Source organism: Salvelinus namaycush, unplaced genomic scaffold (genome assembly GCF_016432855.1).
Source record: "Salvelinus namaycush isolate Seneca unplaced genomic scaffold, SaNama_1.0 Scaffold862, whole genome shotgun sequence".
NCBI classification, from domain to species: Eukaryota; Metazoa; Chordata; class Actinopteri; order Salmoniformes; family Salmonidae; genus Salvelinus; species Salvelinus namaycush.
The window spans coordinates 96,076-110,276 of NW_024061600.1; the positions used below are offsets into that span (position 1 = coordinate 96,076).

The following is a 14,201-nucleotide window of genomic DNA, read 5'->3' on the forward strand; positions in this document are numbered from 1 at the left end:
AAAATGTTAAACAAATCAAAATATATTTTATATTCTTCAAGGTAGCCACCCTTTGCCTTGATGACAGCTTTGCACACGCTTGGCATTCTCTCAACCAGCTTCATGAGGTAATCACCTGGAATGCATTTCAATTAACTGGTGTGCCTTGTTAAATGTTCATTTGTGGAATTTCTTTCCTTCTTAATGCGTTTAAGCCAATCAGTTGTGCTGTGACAAGGTAAGGGTGGTATACAGAAGATAGCCCTCTTTGGTAAAAGACCAAGTCCATATTATGGCAAGAAGTTGCTACATTGAAGAATATAAAATATAAAATATTTGATTTGTTTAACACTTTGAATGAGTAGGTGTGTCCAAACCTTTGACTATTACTGTATATCTCTCTATGCCTGGGAATCCTTTCTAATTTGAAATCACTTGGAGCTGATTTGCTCGTGTTTTTACAGCCTTTGGCGTGCCACCAGTTTTGGAACTCTGGGTTAAAGGGATTTATGGTTAGGGTTAGGGGGTTAGCTAAACTAGGCATTAGGGGTTAAGGTTAAGGTTATGAGTTAGGTTAAAGGGTTAAGGTTAGGGTTAGCTAACATGCTAATTCATTGCAAAGTAGCTAAAAAGTAGTAAGTAATTGCAAAGTTGCTAATTAGCTAAAATGCAAAAGTTGTCCGTGATGAGAGTTGAACACCCAACCTTTGGGTTGCTTGACATTCGCGTTACTTGCCTTAAGTAACCATCTGTCTTATGTAACCATACCAAATGTAACATCTCATCGGCCCCTAGTAATTTGAGTGTCCCAGCTTTTCATTTAGTATGTTACGTCTTCTGTGAGACCAGGCTGCCTAATAAATACCAGGAAGGGATTGAACTTTAGTCCCAATTGGGGCCTTCTGAGTAATAGTTATTAAAGTTGACTTTTCACCTGGATTTGGACTGGAAATGTCAGAAACCTGTACTGCAATATAGGTCATTGTAACAAGCGCCACATATGTCATTGTAGCCTACTGCTATTCCCAATTTGGGCTAGCCTATTTGCTTTGACTTATTATCTAATGTTTTGTGGAAGAACTACTGTATCTAGTATCCATAATTCATATTCTTTACCTCATAGCACATTATTTTACGTGCATTAGTCTGTTAGAACTACATGAGTCTGCTGAGGGGAGAAAAACTCATAATAATGTCCGGAACAGTGCGAATGGAATGGTATCAAACACCTGGAAACAATGTTTGATGTATTTGATACCATTCCACTGATTCCGCTCCAGCCATTACCACGAACCTGTTCTCCCCAATTAAGTTACCACTAACCCCCTGTGGTTAGAACTATCCAAAGATAAGGAGAAGATAATATGAGAGTGTAAGTAGGCGTGTTTGAGCTTCCTCGCCGTCCAAATTGATGATAATTTGCCACAGAGAGCAGTGTGTGTGGTGTATGTGTGTGTGTGTTAGTGTGTGAGCAGCAACGGAAGTGTGTCATTACGTTCATCGCCATCCTAAGTATCATGATTAGCTGAGGACCTGTCTCTCTCTCCCCCCCTTTCTCTCCCCCGTTCTCTAACTCTCTCTCTCTCTCTCGCCTTCTCTCCCCATCCCCCCCCCCTTCTCTCGCTTTCTCTCTCCATCTAAGGGATGCGTCATTCTCAAACTGCCGGGTCAAGTGGGAAACCAGTGTAAAATTATAGCAGAGAGAATAAGGTGAAAAGAAAGGAAGATTGGAGAGAGGACAGAGAGTTGATGAAGAGAAAGAAAGGGAGATGGAGAGGGAGAGAAAGAGTTGAAGAATTGAGAATAAAAGAGAGAGAGATAGCGAGAGAGAGGGGAAGACAGCGAAAGAAAGGAAGAGATGAAGAGTTGAGAAAGAAACAAGAGAGAGAGAAGGAGAGAGGGGGGAGAGAGAGAGACAGCGAGAGAGAGAGAGAGAGAGAGAGAGAGAGAGAGAGAGACAGAGAGAGAGACAGAGAAAGACAGTGAAAACAAATCAGCCCACCTCCTGCTACCCCTTTACATGCACACACTGCACCATCAACCCTCTGAAAGGCGAGGTGAATGAATCTGAAGAACCTGCTTCTGCTCACTTACTTTCACTCTCCATCTAAAACTATTCCCTTTCTCTTTCATTACTCCACTATACCTCCCTCCCTCCCTTCCTCACCTCCGCCTCACTCCCCCCCACCCCCTCTTCCTTTCTGTCTCACTTTACCGTTGAAAACCCTTTCCCTTTCATTACTCCCCCCTCGCCTACCTCCCCCCTCGACTCTTACGCCCCCTCCGTCCCTTCCACCCTACCTCCATCCATCCATTCTGGCAACTTACATTATCTCTCCCCACCAGCTATTATTTCTATGACTCACTACACTGCAACACCACCACACCAATACCGCCCTGACAAATTACTGTCTGACTCTCTGCTGCCCACTAGAGGACGCACGCACGCACACACACACGCACACGCACACGCACACACACACACACACACACACACACACACACACACACACACACACACACACCACCCTGACAGCTTTACTGACTGACTCTACTGCCCACTAGAGGCGGGGACTGCAGTCCATTCATAAAAACTGATGGGGGGGAGGGAAGAGAAAATAATCAGAATCACCTAAATACGCCAAAGACATTTGAATGTACAAGAATTGTATATATCATACATAAGATGACCCCTCGCTCCGAGCCCCTATTATTAAACAATGCAGGTTTCCTACTCGTGGAAATTCTACGCTTGACCACTGCTACACGCCTTTTAGACACGGGTATAAGGCCGTCTCCCATCCTCATTTCAGTAAATGACCACGATGACAATTTGCTGATCCCTGTCTACAAACAAAGACTCAAGAGGGAAGTTCCGGGGGTCAGGTCTGTACACCGTTGGTCCGACCAATCAAAAACCATGGTTTGATGGCAGCCTTGTAGGGAAACTGAATGAGAGAGATGCTACTTATAAACACGGCAAGGTGACCCGGGGACAATAGTATGGTTAAACGGTGCAATTACAACGTACGCAGATCGATAAAGATGGCGAAAACACAAGTACAGGGGAAAAAAGTAGCGCAATTCAGCGGTTCCGACACGAGGCGTATGTGGCAGGGTCTCCTAACGATCACGGATTGCAAAAAGAAAGCCAGTCACGTCGTAGACAACTATGCCGCCCTACCGGACGAGCTTAACACTTTCTCCTCACACTTTGAGGACAACGACGACTCTGAGCTGCCGAGAGCCCCCGAGGAAAACGAGGGCTATGTACTTACGTAAGTCATTCAAACGTGTCAACCCTCGCAAGGCTGCCGAGCCAGACGGCATCTCTAGCTCAGGCCGCTATCCCCACCTGCTTCAAGGTGACCACTGTCGTCCCTGTCCCCAAGAAGTGGAAAGAACCTGAACTGACAACTGTCCCGTAGCACTCACCTCCGTCATCATGAAGTGCTTCGAGAGGCTAGTCAAAGACCATATCACCTTGGTATGCGGAATTGGAGACAAGTGGGAGTGGAGTTGCTGTGTGGGAGATAGAATGATGGTCAAAGATTTAAAAAACATTTTTAAATAAAAAATAATAAAAAAGTACATTTCAATGACACTGAGGGGCAGTGTTTTTACAACTAATGCCGGTTTGCCTGAGGCTGATGCCATGCAGGTGTTTGTACACATATACACACACTCTCATTCAAATAAACGCACACATACATGTAATAGTGCCAGACATGCACACAAACATATACAGTTGGCATTGCTGTTGTGATTTTAGTTGTCCTTGATGTCCTTTGTTTTACATGTATTATTTTGTTTTATTATTTTCTTGCGTTGTTGTTTGCTGTTTTCTTCTGTCTTTTCCTTGTTTTCTCTTGGTTGTTGGTGCATTGGGGGGTTCTTGGAGTTGGGGAATGGAATTAATTGTATTTTTTATTTTTCTTCTTCTTGGGTGGGGGCTGTGGGAGGGGTCTCGAATGGTTGAGGGACAGCTATTGGGGAACTGTGGGGGGATCTTGGAGGGTTCGGGTTCACGTTTTTTGGCCTGGTGGTAGATCGGTCAACGTGCCATTGAGCAGGGCATTGACCCTGGATGCTTCTGTGTGTCACTCTGAATTGGAATCTGTTGGATGACTGGTATGATGTAGTTGTTGAGCGGCTTCACCGCAAGTATATTGTATGTTTCGAATATTCAATAAATAAAATAAAATAAAAACATATCAACTCCTTCCACCTCGACACACTCAACCCTCTCCAATTCGTCCACCACGCTGACAGATCCACGGACCATGCAATCGCCATTGCACTGCACACTGCCCTCACCCACCTGGACAAAAGGAATGCACATGTGAGGATGCTGTTCATCGACTACAGCTCAGCCTTCAATACCCCAGTGTCCTTGAAGCTCACTGCAAAGCTCACGGCCCTGGGACTGAACTTAGGTCTTGGACTTCCTGATGGGCTGCCCCCAGGAGGTAAATGTAGGCAACGTTACCTCCTCGACACCGATTCTCAACACGGGGGCCCCACAATGGTGCGTCCTCAGTCCCCTCTTGTACTCTCTGTATACCCATGACTGCGTGGCCTCACACAGTACCAACTCCATCATCAAGTTTGCTGACGACACGACAGTAGTAGGCCTGATTGCCAACAATGATGAAAAGGCCGACAAGGAGGTAGGCACTCTGACGGCGTGGTGCCAGGTAAACAACCACTCCCTCAACGTCAGCAACAACAAAAGAGCTGGGGGTTTGGTCGTGATTGACCTGAACAATTTTTCCAGAGGGGAGTCTTTGGAAGAGGGGGAGACCAGGGTAGAATGGAACAGCAATGATCTTTCCTGCACATTGACCTTTCCCTAGAGTCGTGCAGGACCTTAACGGAGGGCAGGTGGCAGCTGATAACCCTCTCAGCAGACCGGATAATCCTTTGCAGTTTGCCCTTGGACCGGGCAAACGTATTCCCTAACCAGACAGTGATCGAGGATGTGAGGCCGGAATCTATTGCTGTGTTTACACAGGCAGCCCAATTCTGATCTTTTTTCCCACTAATTAGTCTTTTGACCAATCACATCAGATCTTTTCAAATCAGATCTCTTTCAGAGCTGATCTGATGGTTAAAAGACCAAAGAATGAAAAAAAGATCAGAATTGGGCTGCCTGTGTAGAACCGTATCAGTATTGTCTCTGAGAGCTTAATAGCGATAGTCATAAGTAAAGACGTGCAGGTAGAGGATCTGACACACCAAGCTTATTCTGTAGATAATGTATTAGAAATTATAAAGCTTTCTCATTTCCTATATTGCCTTAGCAAGGCTTTTACAATACACCAGGTATAATTGAATAGGTAAGTCTAATATTGTTGTTCCTCCTTTCCTTATATACTTTATTCTGTTTTATCCTTGGCTACTGTTTATGTTACCCCTGCCAGTACTTTATTTTGTTCCAAATAAAACCACTTGAAAACACCACACAGCCCGTTGAGAGCTACAGTACCTAGGTGGCGCCTAATTGAACAACAATGTAACTAAATGTATGAAAGCTATGTTACTCACAGAGCTGTGTTGGATAGTAATGTTCTTTAATTCTCTTTGGGATCCAATTAGTCATTCTAATTAGGTAAATACGTATGTAAAGTGTTTTAGTATTCAGGAACAAGCACTCAACACACACACACGTTTTACCCTGGTTGAGAAGGACGGAATGGAGTGTGTTTCTGATTGAACAGACAAACACCTAAAAGCTGAAAGCTCTGTCCTCCAACCAAGGGCCTTCCTTTTAACTACAATATATATTTTACTATACACCATCCTGTTTCATTGATAACTGTCAGATATCAAATGCTATTAAGATATACAGGTACTGTACAGTACATATAAAATCAAATGTTATTGATCACATACACATGGTTAGCAGTTGTTATTGTGAGTGTAGCGAAATGCTTGTGGTGTAGCGAAATACTTGTCTGGTCTGGTATGACGTCAATTATGATTTCACACATATTGATATGCTACAGTTACTGGCTGATAAGGTATCATAAACTAAAGCCACTGGATACAATTGTATTATAAGATAAGAGTCAGTAACCATGTATTCATTGTCTTACAGAGAAAGATCATTGAGTTTACTGGAGCAACAATATCCAGCTCTTTTCTCTGTGAGATGTAGTGAGTCAGTAACCATGTTTTGTGAGAGCTACTGTACAGTAGCACGACAGCGTCAGTCTTCATTCAGTTCATTGAGTTCAATTATCTGAATCACCTTTTACCTACAGTACTGAATAACAGACATACTGTATCGTTTAGACAGCAACAGGCTTTCATTCATGTTTTCCATGGCCCTTTCATTGCAGCTGACACACGGACACAATTAGCTGTCATTTCCCCCCTTTTTAGCTCCACCTGCTCCAGTTATAAATGGATACGAGAGAGAGAGAGAGAGAATGATCAGCGACATTCTATTCATTTATTCTTATTGATACTGATCTGCATTTCATAGTCATGATGAATCACAGTGATTTGGTAGACTTGCCTTTACAAAAATGTACAATGATTTAATAAGAAAACAGTTATTCCTGTAATGTCCCATTATAAATTCTTGCATCATCCCAATCGTTTTTTTTGTATCATATTAACTTCTAAAGTGCTGGCTTTGTTCCAATCAATCAATCAAATCAATATAAAAAGTCTTACATACTGTGTGATATATTATGTATATTGATTACATGGCTAACCCCCCTCAGGGGGGTATGTTTAGCTTTTTCCCTAGCACTACACAGCTGATTCAAATAATCAAAGCAAGATAATGTGGAAAACCCTTCTCTAAGTCTCATTTGCACACTCTCTCACTGTCTTCTCTTTTGCTATCCTCTGTTCATCTCTCTCTCCCTCCCTCTCTCTCTCTCTCATCCTTTCCACATCTCCTCACATCCCTCTCTCCAGAAACAGTTGTTCCCGGTACTCTCTCCACCTCCTCACCCCTGTGTATCCCTCACAGAACTCCCTCACCCCCTCCCATAGTGACTTATTCAGATACACATGAACCATCACCCTCCCCTTCACCTCCCTCCTCTCCCTCACTTTCTCTAAATGGCCGGCAAGTGCCCTCTTTGCTGAAACTAGATCAGTTCCAAACATATCGATATTGAATCTCAGCGATCCTCCCTTGTACGGGATTGGATAAGGCGGAGTGTAAAAGCTGAGGAAGGAAGGTCTTTCCGGCTTGTCGGCCAACCAGGTGAGGTTTCGCCTTGCTAAGATCTCAAGGTTTCCTTCGATTGGTTGTAAGGGCTGCCAGTCTTGGATAATGGCACCACCAGGAAGTTGAACCCTGGAGGGGAGTTCAGGATCAAGGAGGATGTTCTTCAGGTGTTGCTCATCCTCTATCAGAACCATTTGAGGGACGGACCCACCTGGCTCACTTCCTGTGGTGGAATGTAGTTTGTTCCTCAGGTGTGAGACGAAACCCTCGAAACTGTCGGCCTCCCCGATGAATGAGAGAGCAGCCTAGAGAGAGAGAGAAAGACAGAGGGAGATTGAGAGGGGATGGGGTGGAGAGAGAGGGGGGAGGGAGATAATGAGGGAGTGGGAGAGAGAAATGAAGAGAGAGAAAGAAAAAGAGTGGGTGAAAACAGTACAGAGCAAACATATAGACGAGGGGGATGAAGCGGAGGTAGATGTAAAAAGAAGAAAAAGAGGGGTGGTTTGACACCTGAATTACGAGTCCATTGTGGTGTTTTCCCCCTTGTGAAAGGTGCAGCAATAGTTTGTGTGTGTGTGTGTGTATCTGTGTGTGCGCGCAAGTCTCTTAGCAATACAAGCACAGCCTATCCCTAACAAGCTCCCTCAGAAACTCAATGAATAAATCATCCATTCAACTTTATTGGCTGAGGTCAAAAGTAGAGCACTATATGGAACAGGTTCCATTTGGGACGCACCCTTTGACTCAGTTAAATTAGATATAACCGGTCTCCATGTGGTCCTCAATTGGACTACTGCCGCAATAAACCAGTCTAAGTGTTTCCATTAGTACACAGCACTGTTTCGTATTGTATTCACCACACCAGTACCCATGACACAGGCTTGCATCCCAAATGGCACCCTATTCGCGCTGTAGTGCACTGGAGCCATATGGGCCTTGGTCAAAAGTAGTGCACTATATAGGGGATAGGGTGCCATTTAGGACAGACACACATGCTGTTTCTTCCTTTAGTCAGGTGTTCTTTGAAAGGCAGTTGTATAGAGCACCACACGCCACACGCTGAGACAGACTTTTAACCACTCTGTGTTTCCAGTTATAAGATACTGACAAGATAAGAAATAGGAAATGCAGACAGTCTGTCTGGACATTTGCCTTTCAAATGGCTTTGACACAGAAGTAAAAATTCCAAAAATAAAATTCGTAGAAATACAATGTACAGAATTGCTGACTATTTCAACCACTTTTATTACTAGAATAATATTGTCATTGATAAGCTGAGTCAGAATTTAGAAATTGAACCAGGATGTGAACATGAAGATAGAGTTTGGGTTGTGGTTGAGGTTAGGGTAAGGTTTGAATCGGGATGTGGACATGAAGCTATAGGATAAGGTTTAAGAGGGTTTCTGTTTGTGCTGATATAAAAACGTGGGTTGCACGGGCCTATTGCAACTTCCTCCTCGGTCTGCATATGTATATGGAAATTCAGTCTGGAGAGGGTGGGGGAACATGGGGCGGTAAATCAGTCTGGTCTGGAGAGGGAGGGGGAACATGGGGCGGTAAATCAGTCTGGTCTGGAGAGGGTGGGGGAACATGGGGCGGTAAATCAGTCTGGTCTGGAGAGGGTGGGGGAACATGGGGCGGTAAATCAGTCTGGTCTGGAGAGGGAGGGGGAACATGGGGCGGTAAATCAGTCTGGTCTGGAGAGGGTGGGGGAACATGGGGCGGTGAATCAGTCTGGTCTGGAGAGGGTGGGGGAACATGGGGCGGTAAATCAGTCTGGTCTGGAGAGGGTGGGGGAACATGGGGCGGTAAATCAGTCTGGTCTGGAGAGGGTGGGGGAACATGGGGCGGTGAATCAGTCTGGTCTGGAGAGGGTGGGGGAACATGGGGCGGTAAATCAGTCTGGTCTGGAGAGGGTGGGGGAACATGGGGCGGTAAATCAGTCTGGTCTGGAGAGGGTGGGGGAACATGGGGCGGTAAATCAGTCTGGTCTGGAGAGGGTGGGGGAACATGGGGCGGTAAATCAGTCTGGTCTGGAGAGGGTGGGGGAACATGGGGTAAGTTTTTATTCAACACTACTACAAAACATAAAACGCGCTTCTTTCTACGTCCACTTGCGTTGCAGCTGCAATGAATGAGTAGCCAAATGTATCGATAGCCCTGCCTTTTCATTATTATTATTAGCCCGTCGTGTGCGACTCGAGTTTCGCCATCAGGTGGAAGACTGTGTCCTCTCTCTCTGGTCAGTCTCACCAGAGGAAAGGAAGGAGAGAGTAGAGACCGTGAGAGGTGGACCCCTCTGCTGCTCTCTCTCTCTCCCTCCGCTGATACTAATGCCGTGTTCAAAAAAACTGGGAACTCAGAAGTCGGTAATCTTTGACTTCCGACTTCAGTGCATTCAAGACAACTGGGAACTGGATTAGACCGGGATAAATCGTTTTGAACGGTTATACAACTCGTAAACTCTAACCAAGTTCCCAGTTATCTTGAAAGCAACATGACCATCAGATGCAGTTATTATCAGTCCAGTCAAATTAAAAAGCAAATTAACAAATTATTCAAATTTTTGCCCAGCTGTGCCTTGCAAGTGTTACACAAACTGATCTATTTTGTTATCAAAACTCGAGTTTTGAAATATAATATAGCCAATATGCTGTGATACTGTATTAGGCCTACTTCACAAACCTCATTCCTACAGAACTGTTTTTATTTGGTTAATGTTACATTTTCATGTTTTTTTTTCCCCGGAGTGGGAAATCTGCGATTTGATCTTGACTCAGAAAAGGTTGGTGACCACTGGGTTAGGGGGAAAATCAAGCAATCTGTTCTGTGGCTGAATTCAAGTATTTTTTGTTGTGTTATTAAACTATGTAACCCTTGTGTTGCATAGTTTGTAACGAGAGCCCACGAGTTCTGTTAATAACAGTTCTGTTATTGACAGCGCCCCCTTTCAACCTATCACAAGACCAAAAAACGGATCTCCCTTCCTCACCTTACGACTCTGAATGGCCCTGAGGAGGTCAGGAGATAGAAGACAGATGCCTTTGGCAAGTCAGCAGAACATCTTATGATCTGTATATGTTACTGGATAAACGACCAATCAGGATATGAGTACTAAGAGATTGCAAGGGAGGGACTTTTTATTCCTACTCTTTGTCACAAAGAGAAAATGGCGCCAATAGCGCAAATTACATGTAAACACGTTTTATAAACACTGTATTAAACTGAAGGACTCATGACATGTTGTTATAACTTGAAACATAATGTAATATCTCTTCTGATCCTCCTATGTAAAAAATAAAATAACGGACATTTTGCCGTAACATGAATGTACGCACTTTTACACAAGGAGTGTTGGGTACATACAGGCTACGCCGTATCATATTAGAGATTGTGAAACGGACTTCTGTTCAAGAAAAGCATGCTATGAACACTTATGAGTAAGTCTTATACCCTGACCACACCGCTCGCGTCGCGCACACGAGCGTTGCAAAATAAATGTAGAAATCTATGTTATTCAATTATTGCACCCACACTGCGCGTCTGCGTTGCCAAGCGCTAAAATAGAAATCAGTTCTATTTCTGACGCAGATCGCGCTGCAAGTTCTGCCTCTCCCATCTCCTCATTGGTTTATAGAAGCAGGTACCCACGTGCCATCTCCTCATTGGTTATACCCACGTGAGTGATTGAAAGACGAACTGTGTTGCCGGTCGTCGTGGTAATACTATGAAGGTTTAGATGCCAATCACCATATAAGTTCAATGATGAAAAAGCCTGGAAGGAGGAGAGATGACTAGAAACAATTCGGTTGACCGTTTTGTGTGTGGATTAATTGTCTGTGTAGAGGACCTTGTGCATTTCAGGTAAAATAACAACTCAATGTTTATATCCCAGGACAAATTAGCTAGCAACAGCAAGCTAGCTAAATAGGACAAATGAGCTAGCAAGTGCAAGCTAACTAGCTACATTCCATTTCCATAATTCCATTTCCTAAATTAATGTCATTGGTTCAAAGTTTGTTTTGATATTTTAACCTGCGTGTCGTGATCACGTTTGGTGTGGGGGGGACAAAATAAATGTATGCACGATGGCGCACCCGCGTATCCGGTTTGGGTTCCGTGTCAGGTTTATCTCAGGCTGGGGATGTTGTGGTGGATTGTCTTGGTGAAGGTAAGCGGGAGAGTCTCACAATGGGCTCTGGGAAACAGACTGTGTGGGTTGGGTAGGAGGTAGGTGGAGAGGTTAGTATTGGGGAGGGTTCAGAAGGGAAACTGTCAGGATTGTTTTTCCCTTTGTTTTGTCCGATCATCACAACTTTCTCCACCTTTACCCCTTTCTCCATAGTCACCACCCCAGAGAGGTCTTGGTGTGTATTGGGTTGGGTCCCTGTGTTGGGTTGTGGTTGAGGGTTTGGGTTAGGGTTGTGGTTGAGGGTTACGGTAAACAAAACCCTTCAAACAGTTTTCTACACCACTCAGATAAAAAAAAAGTTGAGGGTTTGTATAGTACAGTAAACTATACACAGAAAAATATATATAGTAAAGTATACAGTAGTATAGTATATATTAGTATAGTGTGAATTATAACTCACCCGTCTCCCTAGCTCTGTGAACTTGGATAATGCCTGTGTGGGCCCAGCTGAAGGGTCGTCAACCTTGGTTAGTCTCTTGGTCCTGACGCTGGGGTACAGCTGCTGGATGTACTGGTCAGCAAATCTGTATATGTATACATTTCGTACATTTGTCTTTAATTTACGATGGACTTGAGCTGTGTATGTGACGTTATTTGGTGTTTACTATGTTTGTTGCTGTTCTTTTTTGTTGTGTGTAAAAAAAAAATCTGCAAAGGAATAAATCATATAAAAAGATCAGCAAACCTCTGGATAACCCTAGCCACGCCACGACCCCTCTCGCTGGGGCACACCCTCAACCCCTCCACCACCACCGTACACCCCTCGTCAACGATTAGACCAGACTCCAGCGCCACCTGGGGGAGAGGGGAGGGATGACGATGGATTTAGGGATGGAAGGATGGATGGTAGAGAGGGAGGGATGGAGGGAGGGAGAGATACAGAAGGAATAAATAGGGATGGATGGAAGTAGCGAGAGAGAGTGAGAGCACTACACACTGACCAATTTGCCGGTCTCTGCGTCCCAGGATAACTACTCTGTCAGGCTCCGTCATCCAACCGGCATATCGATGAGGCAGGTAGTCATTCCCTCCGTAGATGTTAACAGAAATGGACATGACGTCATCGTAGTCCTTTTGTTCAGCCACCCAGAATGTCAGGCCGTCGCTCTCCCCAACACAGCTACCTGCCATGGTTTCTGTCCTGTAAAAGTTGTGGTTTACAAACAATGGAGTAAATAATTATTGGCTATATATCAGTGGTCAGCAACCGGTCAATCGCGATCAACTGGTTGATCTCCAAGGCATTCCTAGTCAATCGGCAAACATTTATGTAAAAAAAAAAACATGAAGCCTTACATTTGTTTTTATTTATATTTGCTGTTCTTGTTTTTTAGAGGGTGTTGGCGGTAGGTGCAGCGAATTCAGCTGCCCTGCGCACTGGATAGGTGAAGTGTCCCCATTCTTTCCCCCGGAGGGTCCAGAGAGCAACTCAAGTGCACTACAAGCCTACTGCTGGCCAATCGCATGGCTCAGATTACAGTGTCTGCAGTAACGTAGCAGGTGTAAAAGAAAGGTACAGCAAAGTTGATATTGTGAGATTAAAACATTTAAAACCATGACTAGAGAGAGACTGTCAATTAATACAGCAAAGAGCTGCTGTTTTTACGAGTGAGTTCATGTTTAAGTTCCTACTCAGCACTGTCAACACTTTTTATTCAACACTTTTATGAGCAATAAAATGCAACCTCATCCTACTTCCACTTGCGCTACAGCCAGCACTGCAGCTGTAATGAATGAGTAGGAAAGTGTATCGATAGGCTTGCGTTGTTATTAATAGTGGCAGGGGTCTTTTTCAATATCGAGGAATATGTCACTCTCTGTTCATAGGAGTAACAACAATTTGTGCATGAGGCAGAAATAATGCGGTGCCACCTGAGTTTTGCCATCAGCTGGAAGACGGTAGAGGTGTGCAGTTTTCAAACAATTCATTATTTTTGATCAACGCTTTTTGACCTACTCGTGGCTATGTTCATTTTAGTCGTTATTTTGACCTGCCAGTGCTGGCCGCAATGAGTCCTTCAGCAGGATTAATGCACGCTCCTCTGGCTCCTCTGACATTCTCATCAATGATAGAATGACAAACTCTACTGTGGAAAGTCTAAACGTCAGAGGTATCGGATTCACATGGAATTGTTGTTTAATTCAAATGTTTGAATATGAAATTATTTGTGAAGAGATGAAATTTAATTTTAGCTTCCAAATGAGAGATTTGTGCTTTCATAAGTTTTCCTCTGCTCACAGTGGCATGCCCCTGTGAAGAGGCATGGGTTATAAACTTTTCAGACACACCCCTCTCCCTCCACTATAAAAGCCATTGACAAGAATATAACTTTCTGTTCCGGGCACACCAGGATGACGATCCGGTGTCAGAATGGTTCAGATAATAACTACAGAACTAAGCCAACAGCAGCATGGACTTTGATTGTGAATGGTATGAACTTTGAACTCGTATTCACTACAGAAGTGATATCTCCTAGCCGTCGAGTTAGCAACAGCTGCTACAATCGCAGGTTAGGAAGGACAGTCCGAGTATCCCGTCTACTACACACAACGTTACTCCAACGTATCCAGTGACTACCAGAGACATTCTCCAAAGGACAGAGGACTCGGGTTGGCGATACGGTCTTCCATCTACCACCAACCTACTGAAGCGCAGCTCAGAGTAAATATTTATTGCATTTTCCTTTTCAAATGGGCGGTAATTTAGAATGCATAAGATACTGTATTTACGATAGCACAGCTCGCCTATGTTCCAGTCTCCCGCTCTTTCACTAAAACCCCGCCCCTTTTCTTTGTGTAACAAGCTGTCATATCTATTCCGCCCGCTAGGGACGTTTT

General features: G+C 44.2%; 1 protein-coding gene across 1 annotated transcript; it reads right to left on the reverse strand.

The window, feature by feature from the left end:
- Nucleotides 1-6,417: 6,417 nt before the first annotated feature.
- LOC120043090 (probable N-acetyltransferase 16) lies at nucleotides 6,418-12,537 on the reverse strand. Its single transcript, XM_038987818.1, has 4 exons — nucleotides 12,297-12,537; nucleotides 12,049-12,158; nucleotides 11,764-11,887; nucleotides 6,418-7,476 (listed from the first exon to the last, which is right to left on the reverse strand). The coding sequence occupies exons 1-4, from the start codon at nucleotides 12,492-12,494 to the stop codon at nucleotides 6,895-6,897; spliced, it is 1,014 nt and encodes a 337-aa protein (XP_038843746.1). The 5' UTR covers nucleotides 12,495-12,537; the 3' UTR covers nucleotides 6,418-6,894.
- Between the last annotated feature and the right edge of the window lie 1,664 nt (nucleotides 12,538-14,201).